Below are 20,223 nucleotides of genomic sequence, written 5' to 3' on the forward strand. Positions count from 1 at the left end.
TCATCTGTCCAAGGCATTCACAGTGGTTCACTAAGTGATCCACTAATGTGGTAAGTTTCCTTAGTGGTTCACTAAGCTGATCCACTAATGCATTAAGTTTCCTCAGCTTTAAAATAGAAATAATAACACCCATCCTGTAGGGTGTAAAAATTAAATGGCTCCTCCTAGTTGTGGCTTCTTGCCACTTCTACTCCACGCCACCACCACCACCACCCTCCCTGGCTCCTTATCCCTAAAAAATGATCTCATTAATTTTCCCTACTGAACTTCTTCAATGTATAAGATAAACTTTCAAACCACACCAGGTTAGTTCACAGGAAGCCACACCACTGGCAGAGTTATTCTGGAGGCTATCTTTGTGGCCCCTATACAACCAAGAGAACATGTTACTGGCTCATGGCATACTATCCACTGCCCAGAAAATGCCTGGGTTTTCTTTATGCATTTGCTTATCCTTCCCACATTATCATTTCAAAGTGCCCAATCAGATAGTAATAACACTCTTCTCCCTTTTATCTTTCTTCCAGGTGAGTTGTTTGGAGATTTCTGATGCTTTATTAATGAGAACAAGGGAAAGGTGGATAGAAAAAATATAACTTGTTGAAGACCTCTTCAGTTAAATCTACATTCCATGAAATGGAACCCAAATACGCGGTTGTTCAGAGTTACTTGCTTGCAGACTGAAACTGAAGAACATATTTCTAAAGGTGTTTCTATATTGAAGTATAAAGTACAACTCTAGAAGAATCTATGTGTAATGCTATGTTTATTCATTTCTAGATTCTGTCAGAAGTTGTGTAGCAAAGTTGTTCTTCACCTGCTCCCTGAAGGGTCATTACTGCCTCTACAGTAAATCCAGTTTTATACTCATCAGCCAAGAACCTCAGCCATGGATCCAGATCATGTTTCTCTTTCAGCAGGTGTGTATATATATGTTTGTCATGGCTACTTAGTGAGTTAGTGGGGTATGAGTTTATAATCATTTTTACCAGATTATCCTTTGATTAGAGTTCATATGTAAATAACAGCAACGCATACACATTTCACTAATAATTTTTAACATGTGTTTTTTATATTTTAGGGTAGTTTCTTTATGAAAAAATTTGGATTAGTATTAAGGAAGCCAAACCTAGTAATATCTTGAATGTTCTTAGCTTTAAAAAAGAAGAGAATGTTCTTCTCTTTAAAAAATATATATATAAATATATTTTTGTTGTTGTTGTTGTTGTTAAATGACAACAAAAACAGCTTATTTGGAGGAATCTCTTTCCTTATGTAGTGTTTGTCTTTATTTCTCTATAGTCTTCCAATCTCCAACTAATTTTAGTGTCAACATATCCTTTTTGACATCATTAAGATACTGGAATGTCCTTTTTTCCCATAGAATTTATGTACATAGGTAAAGTTACATAAAGAGAAACTTCCAATTTAATGAATAACTTGATGCAAAGCTTTTAGCATCAGAGGAGATCCTTGAATATTTGGAAATACTTATCTTGAATGCATTAACTTTCACATAAAAGTTGAATATAGATTATAAAATGTTAGTAGTAGAAGGAGTATCAGCCATCATTTTTACAGATAAGAAAATTAAATGAAGACTGCAGGCCACCTAGCCCCTATTCAGTGCACATGTGTTAAAAAATGAAATGGGGGGTTTCAGGCAGAAGCAGAGAGAGTTGAGGCAGAAAAACAGAGTAAGAATTTGTAAAACAGGTAAAAATTAGGTCAAGTGATAGTATAGTTTGTTTCTATTAATAAAATATTTCTATAAGAACCCCTACCAACCAATTACATTCCTTATAAAGAAAAAGTAAGCTCTTTTAAAAAGATGAATTTTAATGTTGAATAGATCATAATCATAAAATGGAACTATAGTAATTAAGAAAGAAAAGAGGCTGCTTAGACATGCCTTAGGAAAACCATCTTTTCCTATAGGAAGAACACTTAATAAGAACACTTAAGAACACTTAATAATAAGAACACTTAATAATATCTCATAGAAAACAACTTACATTTTGATGTGAATCAAATTGTATGTGAGTATAAAAACCAGAATTGATTTTGTTTTTCCTTTTCTTGAAATGACCTTATTTTTCTTCTGCTTTGCTTATGTTTTTCAAATAGTTTCCATTAGTGAGTTTGTATTTGGTTTCATCATTAGCTTTGTTCTTTACTTGTCAGTTTTCTGAAAATAAACCAAACAACTTGATTTACTTTTGTCCCTTCAGTCTTATTTTATTGAATAAGTATGATGCTTTTTTCTCTTTAACAAAATCACCCGAAAGCATCTGTTTATGATGCTTTTCTTCTTTGTTCATTTTACAATGTTTCCTTTCTTTTTCTACAACCTTGATATTGTGCAGCCTGGGAGAATCCTGACTTTGGGGTCAAGAAAAACAAATCTTTGACTTGATCATTACAAACCCAGTACTACCCTTATATGCCGGGTCAAACTCTTTGCCTTTCTTTGTCAAGTTAACACATTCATGGAATTCTTAAATTAACAGATTCCAGTCTAACTGGTCCTCTTTGGAATGGTGATTTGTTGAATCAGGTCCTATTCTTCTTTAAATGAAAAATCATATGCTGTATAATTTTCTGATAATAATCAAGAATTTTCCAGATGTGTCCTCATTATGGGTGGTATAATCAATTTATCTGTTATGGCTCTTAGCCTTTTTTGATCTGTGGACCACTTACTTGGGGTCTAAGATCCTCCACATTTCCCCACTCAGCATAAGAAATAGTTTATCTTGATGATGATAATAATTAGATTTTTCTGGAAGAAAGTTATTAATTTTCATGTACTAAATAGATACTTTATACACACAGACCACCTAAATTCTGATAAACTAATGCTTGGACAGTCATTGACACAAAAAATAAAATTTTATAAGCCAGTATCATTATTTTATCATACCTCATACATAAAGGATAAAATGTATAGTGTTATATGTATGTAAATTATATTTTATGCCCTATATTATGTTCTATGTTTTTATAAAATCATTCCTTCCAATTAAAATACTTCTCACTTTATAAATATCATGTCACAATGTTTAAATGACTATTAAATCCATGATTGATTAGTAAATATATAAACACAATTTAAATCTTCCTTTGAAAATTTTATTGTCATTGACTTGAATGAAATATGTATAAATGTGATTTTTACATGAACAATCTTTTTATCCAAAACTAGAGTATTAGCTCTGGAAATAGTTATCTCTTGTACATCTTAAGATTAAAAGTATTTTTGTTGGGATACCTGGGTGGCTCAGTTGGTTAAGTGGCTGCCTCCGGCTCAGGTCATGATCTCAGCTTCCTGGGATCGAGTCCCACATCAGGCTCCTTGCTCAGCAGGGAGCCTACTTCTCTCTCTGTCTCTGTCTGCCACTCGGTCTGCCTGTGCTCGTGCTGTCTCTCTCTCTGACAAATAAATAAATAAAATCTTTAAAAAAAAAAAAAAAGGTGTTTTTGTTTCCTTACCATCCATTTATACTATTCATATTTGAGTTGTTGCCTAGTGAACTCTTAGTTATTTAATTTCTAGCCTTCATCATCTACTCTGTATGAACAGACTTGATATTTGTACTCTAGTTTTAATTTTATACCATAATTCTCAGATCTTTGGACAAATAAATATGAATATTTATAATAACCATATTCTAATTAAGTAACCATGCCTGAGAAATGATCAAGGTAAACATTACATGACGGAGGTTAGGCATATTTAGAGATCAATATCAACTGGCTTGAAATCCTATTCCATAATTTTACTTTTCTAAAAAAAATGAAAAGCCTAGGGGCTTCTGGGTGGCTCAGTCACTTAAACGTCTGCCTTTGGCTCAGGTCATGATCTTGGGATCAGGTCCTGGGATCCAGCCCCACATCAGACTTCCTGCTCAGCAGGAAGCCTGCTTCTCTCTCTCCCACTACCCCTGCTTGTGTTCCCTCTCTTGCTATCAAATAAATAAATAAAATCTTAAAAAAAATGAAAAACCTTAAATATATATGCCTGATCTTAAACATAGACATTTTTTTTTTGCTAATTTGCTTAAATTTAAACCATGTTGAATTTCAACCCAAATAGTACGTTGTAGTTGATCAAACAGTGTTGTTAAGACAGGAGATAATGTTATGATTTTCTCATTAATGCCCTTTCAGAGTCTGTTTCCTGAGCCCTTGTCCATACAGAGTCATTCTGTTCAATTCCTCAGAGCTCTGTGGGAGAAGACCCAGGCAGAAGGTGCTCACAGCTTTGAAACAGCCATGATGGAGTCCACATTTCCACAACAGAAGGTAAGTGTTTGTTTCCTTGGACATTGTAAGCTAATATTCAAGATTGTCTGGAAACAGTTTGCCTTTTTTTTTTTTTTTAAAGATTTTATTTATTCATTTGACACAGAGAGATCACAAGTAGGCAGAGAGGCAGGCAGAGAGAGAGAGAGGAGGAAGCAGGCTCCCCGCAGAGCAGAGAACCCGACGCGGGACTCGATCCCAGGACCCCGAGATCACAGCTGGGTTTTTTTCTTCTTTCCTATACCTTTTTGCATCATTATAAAAAAACACTAATTAAGGGACACCTGGGTGACTCAGTGGGTTAAGGCTCTGCCTTTGGCTCAGGTCATGATCCCAGGGTCCTAGGATCGAGCCTTGCATCAGTCTCTCTGCTCAGCAGAGAGCCTGCTTCCCCCCCCACCTCTCTCTCCCTGCCTCTCGGCCTGCTTGTGCTCTCTCTCTCTCTCTCTCTCTGTGTCAAATAAATAAAATCTTTAAAAAAAAAAAACAATGATTAAGTAATGATTTTCATGTGGTAATCATTGAAAGGACAGAGTGATATTGGTAGATAGGGTCATTGCCTGTTATGACTGTTAAATTAATGTTTTTTAAATGGAGCACAGGGTACCAGATGGTGAGTCCCAGTTCAACAAAATACCACAAGGGAAATTGAAATAGAGAAATTTATTACTCACTGGTCCTGGAGGAAGTACACAGCATACCTCTAGGGGCCACAGCAGGAGGTCAAATTAAGATGCAGGCAGAAAGAGAAGCAGGACCTAGGACACATGCATTTATTGCAGTTGTGGGTGGAGGGCTTTGGGAAGTTCCCAGGCAAAGGCCAGAGGAATCAATTCAAACTAAAAAGAGCAGTTTTCTGTAAACCTTGCCAGAGTCCATCTAAAAGGCACACCAGGAGAAGGCCCTCGGAACCAGAGGAAACTATTGATCACAAGAGCGATTAGAGGTATCCTACCAGGAGTGTGTGTTTTCTTGTGATTATGCAGGCTGCCATCTAGGCCATGAGTGGGCATGAAGGGATTAGTGTCAGTTTAAGTGCCCTGCAGCCCACTTGGCCAAACAAAATGGATTCCGAGGCACCAATACTATGGAGTAGCTTGATCAGATTCTCAACAGTGCTGTTTGAGGCTCACGGACTGACATAAAACAGCCCACTCAGAGACTCACAAAAACTACACAAACAATATGGCATAGAAAGCGTCTTTACAGAAGCAGATCATGGACTCTAGGATCAAAAGGGAAAGAACATCAGGAAACTGGGTTCCAGTTTTTTGGTGCCTTTCATTTCTTCCCTCCTACACTTCTCTTCATCCCCTCGTCCTCTACAATTGCCACAAAGTTAAAAAAAAAAAAAAAAAAGTCATAGGCCTGGGTATGGACAAAACAATCAAGTAAACCTGGCTGGAGATAGGAAGGGTGCTTAGGAAGCTATTACTAGAATCAGGTAGGAGATGAAGGTCTGAACTGAAGTTGGAAGTTGTAGGGAGAGGATGGATTCAAGAGCTATTAAAGAAAGTAGAACCCACAGGATTTGGTTCTTGATAAAGAAAATGGAAGAACCAAGGATAACTCCAGGTGCATCAGAGGGCTGCGTGGATAAGGGCACGCTTCTGAAAAACAGACCACAAAGGGAGCTGAGGTGGAAGAAGAAGGCATTCTCATTTATGTATTTGGAGTCTGAGTTATCTGTGTAGCTAACCAGATGGTGATGGTGGCTGAAATGCCTGTGTGGACTTCAGGAAGAAAGCCATTACTGGAGACATGGATTTAGAAGTCATAAGGTAAGGCTCGATATCACGGCAGTTATCGGATCACTCAGGGAGAATATGACAATGAGAATAGAGAATGGTTATTGGTATCTCCTTAGTAAATATAACAAACTGTTGTAAGCCCTTCACATATTCAAAGATTCTGATTACCCTTAATTTGCCTTCAAGAAAGCCCAATAATAGGTATTGGATGCTTACTGGGCAAATCAGAGGTTCTGAGAGTATATCATCATGGTCTTAGTCCTTGTTTTACTATTAGAAGGGAAACAAGCACACCAATATTAAATAAATTCAAAGTACAGACAAGTAGCAGATTAATCAAAACCTGTTAAATTGTGAAACGACTCAATACCTCTTAAGTGTGAAAGGATTGTAAGAAGAATGACAAATAGGTGCGATTAATCAGAAATTTATTTAGAATGGTCCAACTATTGCATCACTATTTTTTGGCTTTGGTTTAAGAATTAAACTTGCCGTAGTAAGAATAAAGGAAATGCCATAATCAGATCAATGTAAAGTAGAGTGGATTTTTTTTGCATATTTCATTCAAATTTTAAACTGTTGCATCACGATTAAAGACAACGCCTCAACTTCTTATAAATTTTTCATGTGAACTGTATTTTAACTGCAGGCAACTAGTAAATTAACACTTGGCAGGCTGCTTCAAGTCCTGAGAGATTTTTTTCTTAAATTGGCAAACCAGTTTTGTGCATGCTCACAAATATGCGTCTTCGTATTTCTTCCATTTTATATCAATAAACATTCCTCTAGGGAAAAATTAACTGCAAATCAAAATGGTTTTGAAATCTTTAGTTTTGTAATTTTATTTATTCATAGGTAATAAAAAGAAAACCCTCTGATATCTGGAATGTACATTATGTAGCAAAGTTATCTCTCCAGGTATTTCTCAATCAAATTGATTTTCTTCTTCTTTTTTTTTTTTTAATGAAGTGTTCTGCCCACTGAATTCAGAATAGCTGTGAGAATAATCCAAAGTCTGCTTTATTTCCCCCACATGCACCACTAGGCACATACACCAGGAATTTGAAAGTGATGTACATGTGTATGTAGAAATGAGTTAACACTGCAGCCAAGGGAATTCACGTACACCAAAAAGGAAGAAACTCTTAAGAAAATGCCTGAGTCTCTAGCATGCAATGCTCTAGAAGGTTTGTTATTGCAATTGCTTTTTAACGGAATCCTGGAATTTTAGAACTAAACATCAACAGTAAGATAGCTATTAAATTGCCACCCACTTGAGGACAGAAGTTGCACCCTGTTTATTATTGCATTTGCAGGGCCACATGGTGGTACCCAATAAATAGTGGGAACCAACTGAATAAATGAGGGAATCCTGTCATTGTTCAGATATTAAAATTAAAATTAGAAGCAAAGGGACCTGTTGGAAGTTACACGGCTGGTCAATGACACCACAATATGTCTGGTTCCTCTCTACTCTGGGCACATAAGAAGATAACATTTCCCTGCCTCCTGAAGTAAGGCTTGGCCATGTGACTTGCTTCAACCAATGAAACAGGAGAAGGGATACATGTCCCTCCAGGCAGAAGCTTTTAGAAACAACTATGTGATTCTCCATGTCCCTTCTCTTCACCTACCATAGTAACTGTAGAAGCAAATGTTGATATTATTAGGTTGCCAGCGGATGGGCAAAGAATTCTGAGCCACAACATGGGGGACTGCTGCTCTGGAGAGCCCCCCAGACCCACTACAAACTTCCCATAAAGAAGAGGCAATCTTTTGTTTTGTTAAAAACTACGGTTTTTGTATTACAATAGGATAACATACCTATCTTGACTCCTATGCCTAGGAGAGTAGGTGAATCCTTGACTCCTATGCCTACAAGAGTAGGCTGAAGCCAGACTTCCTGGGTTTAAAATCACACTGTGCCACTTTCCAGTTCTGAAACCTTTGGCTCTGAGCTTCAGTTTCTTTATCTATACAGTGGATATAATATCTACTACTACCTCATAGAGCTGTTTGAGGATTGAATAAGTTCATACATAGTTCTCAGAAGAGTGGCTGCCATTGTGACTTCTTAGTAAAGTTTAGCTGATATTCTGATTTATGGCCATCATTTCTCTCCCTTTCTTCCAAGAATAACAAAGACACTATATAGATAACATAAATCTGGGTAGATTAAAGGTCTGCATGTAATCAATGAAATCTTATAATTAGAAGAAAGTATGAGAAGCTATCTTTATGACCTCAGGATAAGAAAGAATTTCTTAAGATACATAAGCAGAAATCCTGAAAAAAATAAATATTTTTGACTAAATAAATGTTTCAATTTTTGTATTGCAAAATACACTCTAACAAAGTTGAAGATAAGCATAAGGTGAAATATGTATAAGTAACACAAAAATTTCCTACATCAACAAGCAAGAGACAAACAACCCAAGATAAAACTGGGCAAAGAATGTGAACAGAAAATTCAATGAACAGGAAACTCAAATGTCCATAAATGTAAGAAAAGGTGTTTAGTCTCACTAAAAATCAGTGAAATAAGTAATTTAAATATTTAAAAATGATATGCCTCGGGGCGCCTGGGTGGCTCAGTGGGTTAAAGCCTCTGCCTTCGACTCAGGTCACGATCCCAGGGTCTTGGGATCAAGTCCCGCATCGGGCTCTCTGCTCAGCAGGGGGCCTGCTTCTCTTCCTCTCTCTGCCTGCCTCTCTGCCTACTTGGGATCTCTCTGTCGAATAAATAAATAAAATATTTAAAAAAAAATGATATGCCTTTATACAATGATCAGACTGGTAAGGATAAAAAATTGTGACAATACAAGTCTTGGCAAAGATGTGGAAAAAATGAGAATGTTTGTATACTATAGATAATATAAAAGATTAACCTACTCATAAAAGAAAAAAGTACTTAAGAAAAGCTATATATAATCATTAATTAGATTCATAAATGACTGCTAGCTGACAATTTAGGTGGGTGAGTAGTTAGCTTTCCAGAATCTTAATTCCTCTTCAAGTTTATCAGAAACATGCCTAGACATTTTAACATAAATACTTATTTTCTCTTTTACCATAAACAGGTCTTGTATTATAAGATACAAAATCTTCTGTCCTAGACAAAGTTTAAGACAAATTTTTCTTTGTAATCTTTTTAAAGGAACAATCTGGCAATAGCTAGTGATATGATAAACCCTTGGACCCTATTATCTTATAATTCTGTTTCTGGGTGAAACTCTCACATACCTGCACCAGGGGTCAAGTACAGATGTCAACTGAATATTATTTGCACCAAAACATCAGGAGGCAATGCAAATGGTCATCAGTAGAGAAATGAAGAAATTGTTGTGGTATAATCATGCCATATAGTCAGTGAAAGTGAATTAATTTGATGTATATTTAATAACATGGAGTCGGTCTTGAAAATAAGATATTAAGTTTTAATAAGCAAACTGCAAAAGTATAACAATATGGTAACATATCTATTTTTATAATACTCTAAGCTGCATTATGAATGCTTATGGGTACATACCTGTGGTAAAAATACAATACCATATTTGGAATCACACCAAAATTCCTGATAGGCTTGCTTCTGGATAACAAAGAAGTGTGTAAAGGAGAGAGGGAAATATTACTGGAAAGGGAATTAAGGAGATCCCAATTTCATCTGTAATTTTGTTTTTAAAAAAATCAGAATCAGGGAGCACCTGGGGGGCTCAGTGGGTTAAGCCTCTGCCTTCGGCTCAGGTCATGGTATAGGGGTCCTGGAATGGAGCCCTGCATCGGGCTCTCTGCTCAGTGGGGAGCCTGCTTCCTACTCTCTCTGGTTGCTTCTCTGCCTACTTGTGATCTGTGTCAAATAAATAAATAAAATCTAAAAAAAAAAAAATCAGAATCAAGGGCATCTTCATGGCATAGTCAATTAAGCATCCTACTCCTGGATTAGGCTCAGGTAGTGATTTCAGGAAGGTGCAATCAAGTCCCGCATCAGACTCAGTGCTCAGTGTGGAGTCTGCCTGAGATTCTCTCCTTCTCCCTCTGCCCTACACTGTGCTCTCTCCCTCTCTCTAAAATAAATAAATAAATACTTTTTAAAAAACAGAAGCAAAATACCGATATTTATTAATATGGCGAGGTATTTGTCACATTATCCTTTGTGTATGCTTTTCTTTCTTTCAAAAAAATTAATTAACCCCATAAGTAATGTCTAAAAGTAGAGTGTTGATAGATTTGACTACATAAAAATGTAAGGCTTATAGAAAATAGAGCCCGTCATGCACAATAACTTACAATGAAAATATGTGTAATAATTATGAAGGCAAAAATTAATATCCTTAAGATACCATAAGCTCATGCAAATCAATAATTAATGAGTCAAGGACATAACTCAAAGGTGACTGAGTTCAGAAAAAGTATTCTTCTTCATTAATAGTCAAAGATACAAAAATTGAATTTAAAATAACAGTAACATTACCCTTTTAATCCATTTTTTGAAGGATAATGATCAGTTCTGGCTACAACAAGGGAGTTTAGACACTCTTACACATTTTTAGTTGGAGTGTAAATTATTTCAACACTTTTAAAAAACAATTTAGCAATGCATGACCTGCATAGACTCTTAAAAATGTTCATATCCTTTAACACAGTGATTCCATTTCTAGGAATCTATTCTAAAGAAATAATCTGAAATGTGTACAAAACTTCACATGTGTGCACACCAAAAAATATTATGGAGTTTTTTGTAACTAGCCTAAATGTCTCAAGACGGGAGAATGAAAGTGTGCACGTATATACTTTCCATCCATATGGAAGAATATCAAGAAAACATGCAAAATCATGTTTATAAGAAATGTTTAGTCACATCATTTGCCACATTGCAAGATACAAAATTATTTATATAAAGAGGATTATTTGGAGGATTCCATTAAAACAACCAAAAGGAAATACAAAAAATATTAGCAATAGTTAGCTCTGGTTGATGGAATTAGCATTTTTGAAATTTTATGTTAGAAGTATGGTTTCTTTTATAATCAAGGAATAACAGATATTACAGATGTACTATTTTAGTTACATTGCTGTATGTAAGTAAATGTAAAGGAGCAGTTTACTTAAAGAAAAATCCATTTTAAGTTCATTGATTTCCATTATAAAATAAAGATTTTAGAAAAAGGGCAGAAAATCCATTAATTTACTTAGGAAATGAGAAGGATGGCCTCTGGGAGCAACCAGAGATACCATTAATAATTTCATTCCAGTGCATGTGTGGCCCAGCCCTTTAAAGGGAATGGTGCTCTGATTATCAGAGGAACAGACAGTTGACAAAGTTGATTGGGGATTGCTAAAGGACTGGAATTTGAGAGAGAAATCTCCTTTATTGACACACATGTTCCAGTTCCCAAAGCATGGAGAAGTTCCATAAGCCATAGAAAAGAAGTCTCAAAACTGACCATTATGGAGACAAAAAAGAAAAAATTTAATTTACTGCTGAAATAAAATATGCCCCATCTGGCTAACATTTGGAGGTTTGTTTTCAGTCCACACTGTTACAAACACACTTGACAGTTCCCAGGATAATTGGCTGTAGTGTCAAAGCATAAATAAAAGTGAAGCACCAGTTCTGGATATAATGAAAAGGAGACCTTCTGATGCTCCCCGAGACTTAGATGTAATGTGTTGAGTTGCAGTGTTAATATCGTGCTCGAGGAAATAAATGCATTAAGTAAGGAGTGGGTCTATTCTATATAAGCTGTAACTATCCACATTCTTAAGAGAAATTTAAGTCTTCCTGTGTGATGTAAGTGACAAGTGATGTAGGTTAGCCTCCAGGGAGAGCAGGGTGAACCCTGGTGTTGGAGAGACATTAGTTTTGTTGAGCCCTCCCTTTCAGAGCAAGCTAGGTGAGAATGGGATAAACAGGTATTGGGTTTGTTGATTTCAAAAGCTGAGATTAGGGTAGGGAGTTTTAGGCTGTAAACTGAGAACCAGGAAAATCTGATAGGCATTATCTAAGAAGCAAAGGTGAGGTCAAGAATGAAAAGAAGGTCTGAATAAAATCTAGTGATTAATAAGTAAACTCCAGGAGAATGTCATTCATAATAGGAAGCCGAAGACAAGGGGGTTGAGAGGGCAGATTGAGGGTGGACTGTAGATGCAGATGCAAATGTCTGGGACACTCCTGACTGGGAGAGAGCTGGCTGGAAGGAAGTTAGGTATTAAAATAGAGTCTGGGCTTCTAAATGAAAGAGGGACAGGGCTTCATATAAGGAGGATGACGTGAGCAGTAACATGGAAGAAACAACAACAACAAAATCACAGTGAAGTCCTGGTGAATGGAACCCTAAGTTCATTCATTAAGTTACAAACACTTTTGGCAAATGCCTGCTTTATGCCAACCTCTGTGCAGAGGCCAGACATAAATAATCATTCTCTGCCCCAAGGAGACAAGCAATCTGCAAGTAAAGAAAGGCACAATGCCCCACTGAAAGAGCCTGTAAAAAAAATAAAAGGCCTGGAGGAAGCGATGAAGAACAGCAGTGTATGTTGGGTGGTCAGAGTCTTCTCTGACCTCATGTCAGGTTAGTTTTCCTGGCAAAAAGAATAATTTGCACAAAGGCAAATTACAAAAACAAAAATAACAGATTATTTTAAAAAAAGAAGAATGAGAAGAGAAAAGAGAAAGGCAAAACCGTCAAAACCGTGGTGCATTAGAGCATTCTCCTTTAAATTTAAATAACACATCCCATCAAAAAAATAATTTGAGCAAGCACCCTCCATGTTTATATTTATTTACTTATAAATAATACACATGTATTATTACACTCATCATTTTTATTATGAAAATTTCAAAAATAGAAATCTTAAAGGATGATAATGAAAAGTAAACAAAAGTTAGAGTTCTAATATTGTCCTCCCCCTCCAGTACTGGGGATGGTCATACCACCCCAGGAATGAACTCTCTCCCCTTCCACAGTGTTCCAAGAAGGAGAAGAATCAGGGTAGAGCCCAGGGAACTAAAAGAAGAGTTGGTCTGGGGTAATTTACCTCTGCCTTGTAAGCCATGTAAGCCATGTAAACCTTGTAAACCATGGCAAGGAGCTTAGATTTTCTTGTAGTCTATGGGAGGTCACTGAAGAGTTTTGAGCAGCAGGCATTATTACCAAGCCTATTTTGAAATGATCACACAGTACACTATGTAGAAGCTAGATCAGAAAGGGGCAAAAGGAGAATCAGAGAGACCGTGAAGATTTTTGCTCACCCGGATGAGAGAGGAAAGTAGTTTGAGCTAGAATGGTCCTGGTAGAGATGGAAATGAATGACACATTCAATATAAATTTTGGAGGTAAAAGAGACATAGCAAGCTAACTGAAAGAGTGTAAGGGTGAGGGAGACTTTTGAATATCTTAAATTTAAAATGCCTGTGGGTTGTGCCAGTGTAATTGTCTAGTAGACTTATTTGTGGTTTAGGCCACAGACAAGGGCACTCTTGGCACAGAGGTGGTGAAAACCATGTGAAGATGAAAGTAATCTGAGAAGATAGTCTAGAGAGCCAAAGCACCCAGTACAGAGGTGAGTTCGGAGAGCAGCCGGAAGACAAAAAGAGCCAGAAAGTATGAAAGTCACCCATCTCAAGAGAGTCCAAGAAAGGGAGAGAACAGAGGTGAACGGGATTTGGCAGCCACGCCAAGGCAGCAAAGTACAGAAGGGTGCCCATCCGACCACGCAACTTAGAAAAGGCAGCTTTAGTGATGCTTTAAAGGAGAGGGTTCAAAATGAAATAGCCAAAGGAATGAGGAGAGAATGAGCAAGGAGACAGCATCTGTAGAGATCTGGTGCAGAGGTTGGTGCTGAATGGGTTCCGTCTTGGAGGAAGTATGGCCATGCTTTAGAATGGGAGCCCCCTGCGCATGTTTGCAAGTGTTGGGATGACACAACAGAGAGGGTGAGGATGGTGAACAGATGAGAAAAAGTGATTGCACACAGACCCAGATCAAGACGTAGAGTTGTTGGGGGAAAGATGAATGAGTGCTGTTTCATGGCTTTTCATCTTTTTCAGTGAAATAAGAGGTGAGGCCATCATCTGAAAGTATGATTTGGGGAGGAGGGATAGAATGTAGGAGGTTTGAGGAAAGAAAGTCTAAAATGAAATTCTCAGAAAAATGAACTATGAACTTACTAGAGAAATATAGCAGGACTTTAAGGCAATGAGAAACAGCCATTTGGGATCTGAGATAACAGACTTAGAGTAAAACGGAATTTTGATTTTCTCCAGTAGTGATTAGCTGTTTAGGTGCTATAATGGAATTCATTCAAGCTTGAGCTTTTGTCTTTTGGTTGGGTGGTAATTAAATGGTGAAAGATTTCAGGATAGGTAGGGGAGATCTGTGTTTGAGAAGATAAGAGGGTCAAGGGGCAGACCAAAAGAAAAACCTTGAAAGACCAAAAGAAAACATAGGAAACCCAATTTGAGAAACAGAAAGATGGTCTTTAGATCCCAGAAAGAAGTTATTTTCTGAATGAAGAAGAGAATGGATTTATGTTGAACTTCTTTTCACAAGAACCCTCAGCTTCTCTTCTCAGCCCCAACCTATGCTCTACCACTCACCTTGGAAACAAGGGCACAAGCCCATTCGTCACACGCTGACCAAAGCTAACGCAGACAGCCCATAGCCACTAGGCAAGATGCGGCTGGCCGTGACTGTGACCAAGGGTGTACCTTGCTATGTGTGTGAGACTTGCGATGCTGGGGAACACTGGGAGAGTGTTAGCTTCAGCACAAGATGAATTTTGTCACAGTTTATGTGCTGTCCGGATACCTACAATCCCCCCCCACCAGAACCACATTATAGTTCATCAGGGATTAACATGATTAACATAAGAGGACAGGTTCCAAGGTGAAAAGAGTCCTTGAGAACAGACACATCCTCTGGAGACTTGTATAAGCAGGACTTTTATTGATGCCTTAGGACCAGAGAGTTTGGAAGTCCAGCCAGATTCTCAACTTTGCCTCCCTAAAAACTGCCTCTACCTTTGTTCAGATTCTTTTTTCCCCCCCTTAACAGCTATACATCATAATAATCTGTAGGGCCCCTCATTTAAACAATTCCATACACTCAGCTCATACTAAGTGATCACACATGACTTCACAAACACAATGAACCTAAGTGACTGTTTGATTCACTATTTAAAAACTAGAAAATTGTTATCCTTACACTTGGTTAATTAATATACACTAATTAATATCTCCCTAACTACCAACCACACTTATTATGCTTGTGTTGTACATAAACTTTTTTTTAAAGAAATTAAAATTGGCAGAAGGAATACTTTCTCAGTTTAGTTTAAAACCTGGTTGATCACATGTATTGTATTTCCTCCGTTTTTCACAAGCCAAACTGTCCTATAATGAAGCATGTCAATTTTACTACTGCAGTGAACATTCCTTCACAGTCAGCCAGATGTTCTGCATCGGTCAAGGAAATTAAAAGAACTTTAGCAAATAGTTAACAAAATAACTCTATTCCTGGGGGAACAGAGGTACGTAGTTCCTCCAAAATGTCTATTCCAACCCAATAGTGGTTTGGGTTCTTAATCAGCCCATGAGTAAAATAGTATCTTTTCCGCTCTCAGTGCTATCAAGGATATTGTGTGAATGCATACAAACCATGGGCACTAAACTATGATAATAAATAGCACTTTATTTCAAGCAAAGTGGAAGCATGATAGAAACCCAGGCTCTGTGTTTGAATGCTGACCTGCACTTACTGTGATTGCACACAGACCCAGATCTTTAAGTCCTCTGTATTTATTCTTCTCTACCTGTAGAGTGCAGGAAACACTTGGCAAGCATGTTGGGGGGTTTAGAACACATAATACATGTAAAATCCTTGGACCAACAACTGGCCCACGGTTAAGAGCTCAGTCAAGTGTAACTAGTATCATATTATTATGCTTCCTCTGCAAGACAGCTTCAACAAAATGAATGACCAAGGTTTCATCTTTTGAGAGTGAGACTGATTTTCACAACAGTTAGAAAACTTATGTAGGCCCAGATCTATTATAAAAGGAGATGACTCAAACCAAATAATAGTTAAAAGCTGGGTTTTACTCAAGTAATGAAACTTTTTTCGCACGTGCCTAATGCATATACTCTAGAGAACAGTCCTGCAAGAGACTTCTAAAAATGGTTTGAGCAGAGACCATGTCACTGAAGTGTGAGTAGACATCCAAGTTTAACACTCATTTCAAAATATAGATTCTGGGTTTTTTTTTTTAAATCTAAAAAATCATAGCAATTTAGATATCTCATAATAAATAAATCAAGAAAGAGAACAGTGTCACTACTTGTCTTTTTCTTTAAGATCCTGTATGTTGCATGTAGATTAGATCTCTGGGGACACATTACCAAATTACCCTCTTTCCTTTAGGGATTATGGAGTAACCTTTATTTTTTTTTCAATTCAGTATACAAGTATTTTCTAAAGTCTACTTATTTTCAATACATTATTGTATTGTTCTACTATCCTCACTACGATTTGGGGTTCTTATTGAAGACCATTCTGAGGGGAAGGGGCCTTTTTAAAAATTCTTTTGCTAACTACAGCCAACAGAATCATTTAGCACCTCTCCAGGCTTTGATAACTCCTTCTTAGTCACCCTTGTAGCCAACCCAAATTGTTCATGCTGAGTGTAAGCCCCTTTCTTCATGATCTTTCACCAGCCTTGATGGGAAACATTAGAACACCTGAGTGGGAGGGCTGCAGAGTAGTTCCCAGATCCTAGCACAAGTGAGAGTCTCAGCAGACCTTGTTTAAATGCAAATTTTGGGGACCTCTATGGATTTTGCAAATGGTAATCTTGAAGGCAGGGGCGGGAGCGGAGTGGGCCTGCAACTCCCACACAAGATCTCCCAGGGACCAGTCTTACACAAGATCTCCCAAGGACCAGTCTTACACAAGATCTCCCAGGGACCAGTCTTATGGAAATAAGTGAAATAGTGAAAGAGTCAAAAGCAACTGGAATCCAGTTGACCTGGCTTGAGTCACACCTCTACCACCAACACATTCTGGGAATCTGGGCAAGTTGGTTAACCTCACTGAAACTTAACTGCTTCATCTATAAACTGGGAACAGATCCACCTGCCCGATGGTGTTGCTAGGAAGGTAGTACGAGGTGATACATTTCGTTAAACACCCAGAAGAGCAGCTGGCACAGAGTGAGTCCCCCATAAACAGCAACTATAAAACCACTGCTTCATAAATTTTGTGGCTGTGGTGAAATCACCTGTTTAGTTTTCTCTTTTTGGGATTTGTAACAATTTAGGTATCTTTATGGCCCTGCTCTGAATATTTTCCATCTTCACCTACTTCATAAGAACTGAACGCTGTGGCCTATGTCTGATCAGGGCCCAGGTACCTCATTATAGGCCTATCTATGTGTCTAATCATGCCCACATGGGCACACCTCATTGCATCCTTCAATTTCAGCATCTCATTAGCATGCTCCATTTGCCCACCTTGTTATTTCCCATCCCCTTACCAATGTCCCCCTCCTTTTTTTTTGCTCTTCCTTTCAATGCTCGCATCTTCTTATGCCCATTTCTTTATTCATAGTAGTAAATCCTTCCTTTTATGCTTGTCATGATTCCTTCCTTTCTGCACAGCTCATTACATGCCTCCATCTGTGAACCTCATTATGCCATCCCATTTTTATCTCGTTACATCCTCACCGTGCACATATTATTAGCTCCTCCATTCATGCATAGCACTGCATTCTTTCCCTCTGCTTCTTATCACGACCTGCCCTTTCCACCCTTCCCATTTAATGCTTCCATTTATAAATCACATTACATGCCCCCAAATGCTTTATCATTACAGCCCTCCGTGTATGCATCTCATTACACTATTGCCCATGCACATTTCTATGTGCATTTCTGTTTGCACATCTCATTACAGCCCCATCAAACATACACATGGCATTACTCCCCTTTCAAGTATTCGCGTTGCATTACATCCTTCTATGTTTGCATCTTATTACGTCCAATATTCTGAGGTTTGACAACAAACTAACAAAGACAGATAAGTATGTTACTTGCTTTTAGAAAACAAAATATGTTTCTCAGGCGCCTAACATCAGTGATTCTTAAACAAACCATTCATTTCAGAAATATTTACGTATTTATCTAGCTAAGAGACAAAAACCCTGTATTTTATATGCATGAAAATAGCTTCTTATCTCGTTTTGTTCAAATCATCATTGTTATCACTACTTTGTATTATTTCTCTACAGTGTACAAAGTGGTGCAATTATCCATGAACTTATTTGAAGCGGCAAGTCTCTGCAGGAGACAGCTTAGGGATCACAGTCATTTTACAGATGGAGAAGTGCATTGAAAGCACCAAGAAATTATTTCCCAAGACCTGCTAGTGAATGACAGTGGCAGGACTCAAACTCACATCTTCTGGTTCCAAAACCTTCCTTCTTTCTGCCATACTACTCTCCAGCAAAACAAAAACAAAAAACAATAAAACAAAACAATACCCTTATTTCTAAGTATCACTTGCATCACTTAAGCCATTCCATAACATTTCCCTATGGTGGAAGCTGGGGTTAGCGAGCTTTAGGTTTGCTTTGTTTTGTTTTCTAAAACAAAACAATGTGATATCAAACTTTCAAATCAGACACTTTGCATTTCCTGTTTATCTCTTTATGTCTGAGTTCAAAGAGCCAGATTAAAAGAAGCTTTAATGTGGAGCCTCTCCCCCAACAAGACTAAATGCACATGGAATAAAATGCAAAAATCAGGAAAAAGTTATGGTCCTTTACTGATCTTCACCACCAAGGCCAGCCTCACACAGGCAAAATAAGGGGACTTCCCTATGAGGGAGTTGAGGTGTACTAAGGAAGCTCCCCCCGCCCCCCCCACCAACTGCAGAACCTTTCTTCCGACAGATCATAACCCCGGCCAGTTTCTGCTTCATTGAACTGTGTCCTCTGCCTCACTTTTATTGTTTATTAAATTATGAATAGCTCATAAATTCAGAAAAGTGCAGAAAAATGATGCCCATTCCCACCACAAGACAGAAGAGATGTTTACATTTCTTCCATATTTACTTCAAATATTCCCCTTGACAAAAAGAAAGAAACTGTTGCAAATACTCTCTGGAGGTTGGTGCATATTATTTCCATGGATATTTTGGTACTGTTGTTTTAAACTTCTATATATGTGTTATCATATTGCACATATCTTTTGCAATATCCTTTCTCTGCTTACCAATATGTTTTAAAAATGTATCTATCTGTTCACACATGTGGATCTAGCTCATTCGTTTTAGTATCTACAAAGTTTTCCATTGTGTAAATAGACAAGAGTTTACTTTATCCATTCTCTATGGATAATGCAACATCATATCTGCCTTGATCTCTTCATCAGTGCTTAATGCTGTGCTCTGGCCTTTGAATAACTAAGTGGAGACATTTGAAATTCCCACATGGTGGAAAGCAAAGCCTTCTCCTCACATCCACAGCAGAGTCAGTTTTATTCCCTTTTTATTTTATTCCAAGTAGTAAACACACTAACAAAATGATATTTATTAAATAAAACTAGACCAGCCAAATGTTGATGTGTACTAATGTATTAAAATAATTGCACCTAGAAAGGGTAGTCTGATTCCCAGAACCTGGAATGCTTCTTATGATAGTGAAAAGCAATAAAGATGAAGAAAAATGCAATGTTTGCCATATAAATGTGGTTGATTGTCCCCCTGGTTTAAGGAGTCACTGGAGACAACTGCCAGTCCCCGATGCAATCAGACCAATGACAGTGGTCACCAAATGCATGGCCTAGCTCAGATATAAGAAAGGACTGTTAGATAGTAATCCTTCCAGAAGTTTCAGAGCCCAGAAAGGCCTTCCATTGTGAAGCACAAAAGGAATTCTTCATTCTGTGCTGGTGGGAATGTAAATTGGATCATTCTGGAAAGTAATTTAACAGAACTTAGTGAAGTTAAAGATATGCATAATGTTTAATTTTTAATGTCTTGTGCAAACAAGATTTCTGGAGCAGAGCAGATAACTTACAGCCAATAACCTCACCAGCTCTCCTTTGCTTCAGTTATTAACCCTGGGACACACAATGAGAGCCCGGTGTCATCGTACACATACAAGGGTCTGT

The 20,223-nt window shown here is 37.6% G+C and overlaps 1 protein-coding gene across 11 annotated transcripts in view; it reads left to right on the forward strand.

Annotated features, from left to right (window-relative positions):
- VEPH1 (ventricular zone expressed PH domain containing 1) overlaps positions 1–20,223 on the forward strand; it is a 254,356-nt gene that overhangs the window by 184,443 nt on the left and 49,690 nt on the right. For all 11 annotated transcript variants that reach the window (XR_004285805.1, XM_032343551.1, XM_032343560.1 and 8 more), the window contains 2 exons: positions 781–920; positions 4,171–4,305. Coding sequence is in view for 10 of the 11 variants with exons in the window: in XM_032343551.1 (XP_032199442.1) it covers positions 781–920; positions 4,171–4,305 (275 nt within the window). In the remaining variant the exon portion in view is untranslated. The remainder of the gene's footprint in view (positions 1–780; positions 921–4,170; positions 4,306–20,223) is intronic.

The sequence above is a fragment of the Mustela erminea genome, chromosome 1, assembly GCF_009829155.1.
Source record: "Mustela erminea isolate mMusErm1 chromosome 1, mMusErm1.Pri, whole genome shotgun sequence".
Taxonomy (NCBI): Eukaryota; Metazoa; Chordata; class Mammalia; order Carnivora; family Mustelidae; genus Mustela; species Mustela erminea.